Source organism: Dunckerocampus dactyliophorus, chromosome 3 (assembly GCF_027744805.1).
Source record: "Dunckerocampus dactyliophorus isolate RoL2022-P2 chromosome 3, RoL_Ddac_1.1, whole genome shotgun sequence".
In the NCBI taxonomy this organism is placed as follows: Eukaryota; Metazoa; Chordata; class Actinopteri; order Syngnathiformes; family Syngnathidae; genus Dunckerocampus; species Dunckerocampus dactyliophorus.
In genome coordinates, this window is record NC_072821.1 from 9088218 (window position 1) to 9097500 (window position 9283).

Consider the following 9283-nt stretch of genomic DNA (forward strand, 5'->3'; position numbering starts at 1 on the left):
CCCTGAGGTGAGCTCATGTTTCCAAACATCAGAAGTGAAATGAAGTAAAACATCTAGAGGGCTGCCTCTCTTTAGCTTCACTTTCCTGCTATTATTAGTCAGGGGACTATGTGCAGTAATTAAAGGAATAAGAAGAAAGAAGAAGCCTGGGGTCTAGTGAGGGAGTACAGTAAAGCTCTAGTTCTGTGTGTGTAACTGGACCTTACATGTACTGTGTTTGTTTGCAACCAGGGAAGCATCCACAAACATGCTGATAACATTATTGTTGGAGGAACGTTAAGTTTTCCTGCAATATTTTTGTCTTAATTGTAGAGAAGAGTGACATATCCATTATAAAAAAGTGACCATGCACACAGTCATAAACTTTATGAAGCAGACACACTGGTTCCAATCAGTACCCATTGATCAGCTCATGTATTAAGGTTATTGACGTGTCAGCTCAGGTCAGTGTGACTATTTGACCTTTGTTTTAACCCAATAAAGGCAACATTAATCTAGTAGGAAATATATGACAAACCATGGAAGTTGCTAGATATCACTTGTTAAATGAAACTCTTATGAGCTATATTTGTTATCATCATTATATTTGTCCAAACAAATGTACCTTTAGTTGTACTAGGCATTAAAATGGATATCAAGAAACTGAAGAAACAAGGGTGGTCTAATCATTTTTCCATATATACAGTATATAGTAATATAATGTGTTTGTGGATGTTAAAAGCAGTGTATTCTGGGTTATGGGAACAAGAGAAGCTAGACGTTCCAGTCTCATACACGCACACACACACACCTCTGTGCAGATACCTTCCTGTTGGAGCTGGGAGAGTTGACGGAAGCTACGGTGCCAGAACCAACTCTGGCCTGGCACACGGGAAAAAGATGAGACAGGTCGGCTGAGCTGTGTTATGACTGGCACCGGCCTCCGAGTGTGTGTTTGTGTACGCATGTGTGTGCATGTCCATCCGTGGGCCGTACAGACTGACCGACTGTATACTGTATGCATGATTTGAGCCATTCTCTACCCGTTAACACTATGTAAGCAGCAGTCACTGTCAGGAAGTGACACACGGGCTCAGAGAGAACACTTTATCTTGGGCTAGAACATTTTATTTACCCTAATGCAACACAGTGCCAATTTTAGAGTTTGAGCATGACCCCCTTTTTTTTCCCCATGTTCTGGCAGCTAATTAACTGCTTTTATCAGTTAATTAGCTGCCAGGATGTAAAATGCAAAAAAATGTTAAATACTTATTAATGTATTGTTTTTATCTTTAAAAATGTGCTAATTGTGTTATTTTATTAATTGCCCAGGGGTCAACATAGCTGACTGACCGCCACTTGAGCTGTTGACAATGGAATTGCACAATAAAATGATGCACAAAAGCAAAAATAAAATAAAAATAAATGATCCTTACAACCTTATTAGGGGAGAAGATACTGACTATATATTATCTGCTTTAGTCCATTTGATCTTACTGTTAATGATTTGACATTTGATTTAGTCATGCAAAATGAAAAGAAAAGAAACCACAATAGTCAATTAAACATGTTTAGTCATAAAAAAAAGTCTAAATTCTTAAGCTATTTACAGCAATCAGTAACCTCATAAAGTTGCACAAGATACAATAAGCACCTTCTATGTATATTATAAGCTATATTATTAAGAGATGCTACAAAGCAAAGATTTGATTCGAGAAACTATTTCAATTATGCTACGATAAAAATATTTACAAAATGTGAAACAGCACAAAAGGACATAAAAAGGTAGCTGCCCTTAGAAGAAAAGTAGCTACTACTTGTAAATATGGTCAAGGCTGTACAAGGTACACAGGCTGAGGGCAGTAAAGCATACAGAACAGTGAGACTAGTTTACATTCAGAGACAATCTTAGTGGTATTCCAAAACATGCTTGCTGTTCCTAAATATCTGTATAGTGCCACATAATACCCCATAATACAATTTAAAAAGTGCGTGCTAACTGTCAGATTTTGATGTGAGTGATGATAAAAAGTGGAGTGTACTGTAACCAAGTCTATATGTACACTATATATACACACACACGTGCAGTGTATTTCTGCGTTCCTACTGAACATAACATTTGTCTGCTTCCATGTCCTTCTCTTCGCCACTCAGACACTTCCTGCTTGAGGCGTCTTTAGCCTGTGGACTCTGCTGGAGCAAAGGTGGAAAAACCCGATGAGGGGAAAACAACATGAGCATTAGGAGGAGAAAATCAAAGAAATGATTGAAAACTGTAAATCCAGTGCCCCTTTGTACTTTGTTTGTTTGCTAAAAAATTGAAAAAGGAAAATATAAAGTAAAAAAACAAAAACAATTAAATAAACAGCAGGAGAGCTGCATTTGACCTTTAACCTGGAACCTATAGCAACATTAGCTTGTCAAATAGCATGACATCAAAGCATACTTAATCAACTAAACAATGTTGATTAATGAAGACGTCACGTGACAGTAAAGCTAGGTTACAACTTTCCTGGTGTGTTTGAAAAGCTGGCCCTGGATGTAAGGAGTTGGGTGTGTTACAGCTCACCTTGCTGTCTGATGTGGTGGAGGTCTCCCTGGTGGCCAGTCGAGGGCTGCAGCGCCTCACTGTGGTTCTCCTGTAGATGAAGGGGCTGGCTTCCCCCATAGGAATGTCAGCAAACCCTGAGAGGACAAACCACATCCACATCTTATATTGCCATATACAGTACAGTAAATTAGGGCTAGGCGTCCATACCTCTCTGTACCAGCTCTGGAAGTCCCTCAGGCCGGAACTCCTCCTCCTGTTCTGTCCGTGTTTTAGGTGTGGTCACAGCGTTGGCTTTGATCTTCTTGGTGAGGTTGTGAAGGGCCTCCTGGGCGCTGTCTTTATTGCTCATCTCTCTATGAGCCCTCTTCCCAGAGGAGGAGCCCTGCGGGGACCTCTGAGGAGTGGAAGGAGCTGTGTTTTCTGTGTTGACATTCAGGTGGACGTCCTGTTGTTTTAAGGAGGAGGAAGTTCTTGCAGAGCGCCGGCGACCGTCAGCACCACTGTTGTGGATCTTGTCTTTGTTGTTGTGTTTGCTGGCAGTCAGATGCTGCAACCTTGTTGTCAGCAACTCATTGGCCTCCTCTAGTTTGTGTACCTCCAACATCAGGCTGCAGTATTTGTTCATGGTGTCGTCCACCTCCTTTGTCTTCTCATCCACAAGTTGGTTGACTTCTTTTAATTCACTATTCACCTCCTCGAGGGCTGCCTTCAGTTCCTCCACCTCCTTGCTTTTCACCTCAGACTCTGCCTTCGACTCCTTAAGGGACGCCTTCAGCTCCTCCACCTCCTTCCTCCCCTCTGCTTGCAGCTTCTTCGCCTCTTCATTGCTCTGCCCATCTGGTGTAAAAGTGGTCCATGTTAAAAATTGACTTAATGACAAGGCTACATGGAGGAAACTCCTGGAGGTGTGAACAAACAAACAAACCTGAGCTGCTCAGTATGAGCTGCTTCTCTTCTTCCAGCTGTTTGCACGTCTTCATCCAAAGATTCAGCTTGCCATTGGCCGAGTCTCTCTCTTTGGACAGACGGGCGACATGAGATGACAGCTCAGACACCTGGGCGGAGACAATTAGGATGGAATTCAAACTAGTGAACTTATTTACACTCCGTACAAAATTGGAGCCTATCCCAGCACACTTTGAGAGGAGGCTACAGCAACCGGACTGATCACTAGCCAATCAGAGGGCGCATAAAGACATATAAACCATTCACACTCATGGATAATTTAGAGCCTGTAACATGCATGTTTCTGGGATGTGGGAGGACGCCAGAGTACATGCACAGAACCCACAACAGCACAGTGAAAACAAACTACTGAAGCAATTTCACAAAACCTGTGTTTTTTTTAAGAAATGATCATTTAAGCACATTACTGTCACCTACAGAATAAGAAGTAAACAATATTGACTATTGATAACCACTATTTTAAACTGGACTCTTTGCTATTTTTTCCACATTTTTATTGTTGAACATATTTGGCTATTAACGGCTCCATTTCTATTATATGCCACATTATACCACTAAGTACGTGTGTGTACCTGATTATTGAGCTTTGAGACAGAGAGCTGCTGTGATTCCAGCTGCTCCTCCATGGAGGCAACTGTGGACTGAAGACTCAGTTGCTCCTCTGACAGTTTCTCCTTGTCACTTTCAGCTTTTTGCTTCTCTTGTTCTAACATAGAAAGAGCTGAGGACATACACTTCTTCTCTTCTTCCATCAGCGTCAAGGATGACTGAAGCGTCTTCATCTCTGCCTCCAGCCTCTGTCTGTCCTCCTCTGCCCTGTCTCTCTCCTGCTCCTCCTGGATAAAATTAAGCTTTTCAATCTCCTGCTGCAGTCTCTCTTTTTCTTCTAAGAGCCGTCGGTTTTCTCCTTCTAGCTGCTCCAACCCTTCCCTCTCTGCCTCCTTGGTTTTTACAATATCTTCTTCCAGACCTTGAATGCGAGTCATCAGATTGTTTTCCAGCTCCTCCCACTCCTTCCCCCCCATTTTCAGGTTCTCCAATGAGCTCTGCAGACATAGTTTCTCCTCCTCCAACTCTGCCAGCAGACCCTTCATCCTCTCTCGCTCCCTCTCCGTTTCTGCGCTCTTTTCTTCAAGGGAGATCTCTCGCTGACGAGTTACTTCAAGCTGCATCTGGAGGTCGTCCGCTCGCCTTGTCAGCTTCTCCGCTTCCTCCCTCAGTCCCCTCTCCAACTCCTCCACCCTGCATCTCTGCCTTGCCTCTTCTTCTCTACGATCCACCTTGCAATTCTCCAGCCCTTGCTCCAGCTCCTCTTTGGCAGCCTTCAGCTCCTCCAGCTCTTGATCTTTTGTTAGGAGCTCCCTCTCCATTTGCTCCTTTTCAGATTTCAGGTTGTCCAGAGTGGCAGAGAGTTTCAAGAGCTCCTCATTGAGATCTCTCCTCTCTTCTTCCACCTGAGGATCAAAATTAGATGAGATAATCAGGTAGAGAAGAAAGCCTAAGAAATTATGAAGAATTACTGTATATTTACACACTCTAAGGATGTTTAATGAGGTACCTTTTATGCCTATAAGACAGTATTTTTATGAATGTACCTTTTGCCTTTCTTCCTCCAGCTCTGCTTTAGTGGTCTCAGCCTGTATTTATATGTATGTCAAAAATACTATATGTTAAAACTAGTTCAGCTTAAGTTTATTCGAGCAATGTAAAGCATTGATAGTACCTGAAGGACAGCTTCCTCAAGATCTTTCTCCACTTCCTCCTTCTCTCTCTCTAGAGCATCGATGCGGTCTTGCAGTGAGTCGGACTTCCTCTGAGCAGCTGCAAAACACAAACTCCTGGTCAGGTCTTTCTAGCAAGACAAAGTCTCAGGACGATTCCGAAGTTACCTTTGAGCAGTTCGCCCATCTGCTGCTTCTTCCTCTCGTCAGACTCGATGCGGACACGGAGCTTTTCAATGCCGCTCCGCATCTGCTGGACCTCGTCTTGAGTAGAGTTCAAACGAGAAGCGATTTCACCCTTTTCTAGTAGAGAAGACTCCAGAGACTGAGTCAGCTGTCTCACTTCTCCCTCCAAAGCCTTGGCAAAGAAAGACCAAGGGAAATTTTTAAAAAAGGTCCTACACACATTAAAATGACTTTCAGCATTTTCCTTACTTACCTGGATTTTGCTGAACATGGACTCTGTGTTTTGATTGGCAGATGTGTGATCTTCTTTAATCTTGTCAAGCTGTCCCATTAGCTGTTCTTTCTCTCCACTCTGCTGGGACACAGCCTCCTCCAACACCTTCATCTGCTCCAAAAGCTTAAGACAGAAAGACAACTCTTATAATAACGATGTAGACTAGCTTATTCACAAGCAATGGTCCCGAGTGTGTACCTGTTGCCGCTCTGTCTTGATTTTGTTCACGTTGCCTTGCAGAGCTTCATTTTCCCTCCTCCCTGCTCTGATATCCTCCTCCAGGATGGATATTAAACTCCTGGTGTCACAGTTGGTCTTCTCCAGCCCGTTAACCTTTTGTCGCCATTGTCCCACAGACTGGCTCAGCTCATCTCGCTCCTCGGTGCAGGAAACCAGCTCTGTTCTCAGCTGGAGTGTCTAGGAGCAATGTCACAACAAATCGGTCAATTCTTAACAGCCAAGAACGCGCCTACTTGCCAAAGTCCAAATGAGACTACATTCATTTGTGCAAAAATGAAAATACTGAATAATTTATATCCTTTTCCTGACTTTGTACATATGAGATGAGACCGAGCACTCACCTCAGTGGACATTGTTTCTATCTGCTGCTCCAAGCCTGAGCACAGCTTCCTTTGAGTTTCTAACTCATTTCCCAGCCTGCTGCGCTCCTCCTGCAGGGCTTCCAGCTCAGATTCCATGCCCAGGATGTGCTGCTCCAGGTTGGCTTTCTCTGAGCGAACCCTCCTCAGTTCGCTCTCCTGCTGAAGGAACTTCTCGTCCCACCCACCTTAAACAGGAATATTGGTAAATACAGTAAGTTACAGTGTTACTTATAACGTAAAATACTTGCAATATTAATGTCTCTCTTGCATTTTTATGTTTACCTTTGGCCATTTGCAATTCTTCCATCATCTCCATGACATCGGTTAGCTGGCAGTGAGCTGTTTGGAGCTGCAGGGTTAATGTTTCCGTCTCTTCTGACATTTTTGACAACTACATTATAAAACATAAACCATTTGCTCAAGTTATTTATAATAAATGTTATAAATGCAACGAGAGTCTGGAACGCACCTGATCAGTGAGGCTGTTCCTCTGCTGCAGAGCACTGTTCAGCTTGTGTGCTGCACAACACGCCTCTTCTTCTGCTGAATGAACTTTATTCTCCAAGTTTTGAACTTGGGCCTGGAGGTCAGAGGTCAACTCCTTCCTCAGTGCAAGGTCAGAGGTCAGACACTCAATCTCAGATTGCAGGGCCTGGACTTCCTCGTCTCGCTCCGAGAGCTTTTTCTTGTCATGGTCGTGTTGTAACTGCACAATCTCCATCTCTGCTATGAGTGTAAAAACAGTATTATTTAGTATTTCACTGTTTTAGTCTGAATGATTGAAATATGTTTATCATTGAGGTCGCAGCAGATTGTATCATACTGACAGGTATTGAATATTCTAATATCTTGGTTGCTACATGTGAAGGGCAAAACATTATATACACCTCGCCATATGATGCATCTGCTACCACAATAATAAACACACAGTCATGGCGAAAATACTGGCATGCCAAAGATGCAAATGTTTTTGGCCATGCCTGTATGGAATGCAACCAAATCCGCCTAATTTATAAAGCCACGGCCAAAAACATTTGCATGCCAATATTTTTCGCCATGACTGTATCGCAAAATCAATACGTCACTGATAGCGTGAATTGTTCAAACTGAGCATTATCTTCACTGCAAAGAGAAAAATTTGATATACATTAGCTATTGTATAATAGATTGTGCATTTGCACAATCTAGTGAGTGTCACTATACTCACCGCTGGATGGTAACTCCCTGGTGTCATCCGAAGAGGTGGAACACAGTGACAGCTCCCAGGTAGCAGCTTCATTTTCAAGGCCAGTCTTAGGAGAGTTCTCCTCTGGAGCCTGCAAGAACGAAAACAGAATTGAGAAATTATAGCTAAAATTACTTTGTTGATCCTGGTGTAGTACATCCTACGTTCCCAAAGTGGTTTACGCGTACCCCCAGGGGTACGGCAATTAGCATAGGGAGTACCAATGAACAACAATTAGCGCCTAACACTCATAATTAGGAGTGCACCTGAAGCCCTCACAGCGCAACGCGCACAGTCAGAGCACAAAGGAAGGAGACAGAGCATGAAGTTCTTCATTGCTTTGTGTGAGTTATATGAATCAGTAAGTTTGATGATTATGTTGTGCATTAAGAGTATTTAATCTTGAAGATTTTATTTCTATCGGTGTTCCGGCACTCTGAAAACCTGTCAATGTGTGTGCATGTTTGGATGAGAGAGTGGGGATTCTCCCGAAAATGAGGCTTTATCACTGCTTGTACGAATTTTTGCACTTTGGATACTGCTTTATCATGTTTGTTCAACTTTCCCTTTCAATTTGATATGAAATTAATATGCAGACATAAATCATAGCGATTGCAAGAGGACAAAAGTGAAGCTCAAGTTCAACTGAAGGATCCTAACATCTGGCTGAAATAAAAGATATGTAGGACGAATACTTTACTTATTTATCGTTGCTCATGTAAAACGTATCAAAATTTGACCATGCAAAATAAAAATGGTTGAAACCAGAATTACTTACTTACTATGAAATTAATGTTTTTTTTAAGTGTGCAGGAGGGGGTACATGGCTTCAAGTCAAATGTCTGAACGGGTACGCCACTGAAAAGTTTGGGAACCACTCTAGTACATAAACACTTTTGCTAAAAACAACATATTTCCTACCTGATCAAACTGCTGCTGCTGATGATCGTCCTGCATTTTCTCCCTATCTTCAATGAATGCATCTTTGTCTTCTTCCAAATGTCCTTGAATCATGTCTGGTTTGATGAACTCGAGGACTGGTTCTGTCCCACTAAAGGATTTAAAATAGATAAGCTGCATTTATCCTAATAAGTGAGTATTTCTTATGATTGAAAAAGGCGCTGTACCTGGCGGCCTCATTGGGCTGGTTTGAGAGTTCTTCCAGTTTGTACTCATTCACTGGCAAGGAGTCTAGTGCGGGTTCCAAGTTGTTGTGGCTTGATGTCTCTGCTGGATTTGAGATTTCAGTCTTAATGTGCCATAAAGCAAATCCCATCATGACATTATCATCTCTATTTTAAAGCATGCACTCACTGCTGAAGTCTGCGTCTTCATTCTCTGTGGTGCTAAACCTTTCTCCTGGCTCGTCCTGAACCTGTGACAGCTGCTGTATGAGGTGCTGTTGCTGGTCCACCTGCTCTAGCAGTGAGTCATACTTGTGTCTAAACACACTCAGCTCTTGTTGTAAACACAATAACTTCTGATGGAGCTCAGCCTGCTGCATCTCAAAATGCTGGGTCCTGACACACAATCAAGTACATTAACAAACGATAGGACATAAAATATATGAAGCAGGTAAAATTGTACCTGTCTCTGTTCTCCTCTTCAAGCTGCCCCTTCATCTTGTGACACTCCTGCTGTGCGGACAGCAGGAGGTCCTGGATAGATTCCTTCTCCTCTCGCAGAGATGCCACCTGGTTCTCATGCATGGCGATCCTCTCTTGGAATCGCAGTGCCTCTTCCATCAGACTGGCTTCACAGGACTGCAGCGTCATGTTC

General features: G+C 42.8%; 1 protein-coding gene across 5 annotated transcripts in view; it reads right to left on the reverse strand.

The window, feature by feature from the left end:
• Positions 1-1155: 1155 nt before the first annotated feature.
• cenpf (centromere protein F) overlaps positions 1156-9283 on the reverse strand; it is a 19211-nt gene continuing 11083 nt past the window's right edge. For 3 of the 5 annotated variants that reach the window (XM_054771743.1, XM_054771745.1, XM_054771744.1), the window contains exons 21-38: positions 9092-9283; positions 8819-9024; positions 8632-8734; positions 8426-8555; positions 7487-7595; positions 6749-7005; positions 6562-6670; positions 6259-6464; positions 5876-6094; positions 5657-5800; positions 5386-5575; positions 5220-5317; positions 5092-5133; positions 4069-4950; positions 3456-3585; positions 2738-3367; positions 2549-2664; positions 1156-2172 (exon numbers count right to left, since the gene is read on the reverse strand). The exon at positions 9092-9283 is cut by the window's right edge and continues 554 nt beyond it. In XM_054771743.1, the coding sequence (XP_054627718.1) occupies positions 2083-2172; positions 2549-2664; positions 2738-3367; positions 3456-3585; positions 4069-4950; positions 5092-5133; positions 5220-5317; positions 5386-5575; positions 5657-5800; positions 5876-6094; positions 6259-6464; positions 6562-6670; positions 6749-7005; positions 7487-7595; positions 8426-8555; positions 8632-8734; positions 8819-9024; positions 9092-9283 (3853 nt within the window). In that variant the 3' untranslated portion in view covers positions 1156-2082. The remainder of the gene's footprint in view (positions 2173-2548; positions 2665-2737; positions 3368-3455; positions 3586-4068; positions 4951-5091; positions 5134-5219; positions 5318-5385; positions 5576-5656; positions 5801-5875; positions 6095-6258; positions 6465-6561; positions 6671-6748; positions 7006-7486; positions 7596-8425; positions 8556-8631; positions 8735-8818; positions 9025-9091) is intronic. The other 2 variants (XM_054771747.1, XM_054771746.1) reach the window with 2 other exon arrangements.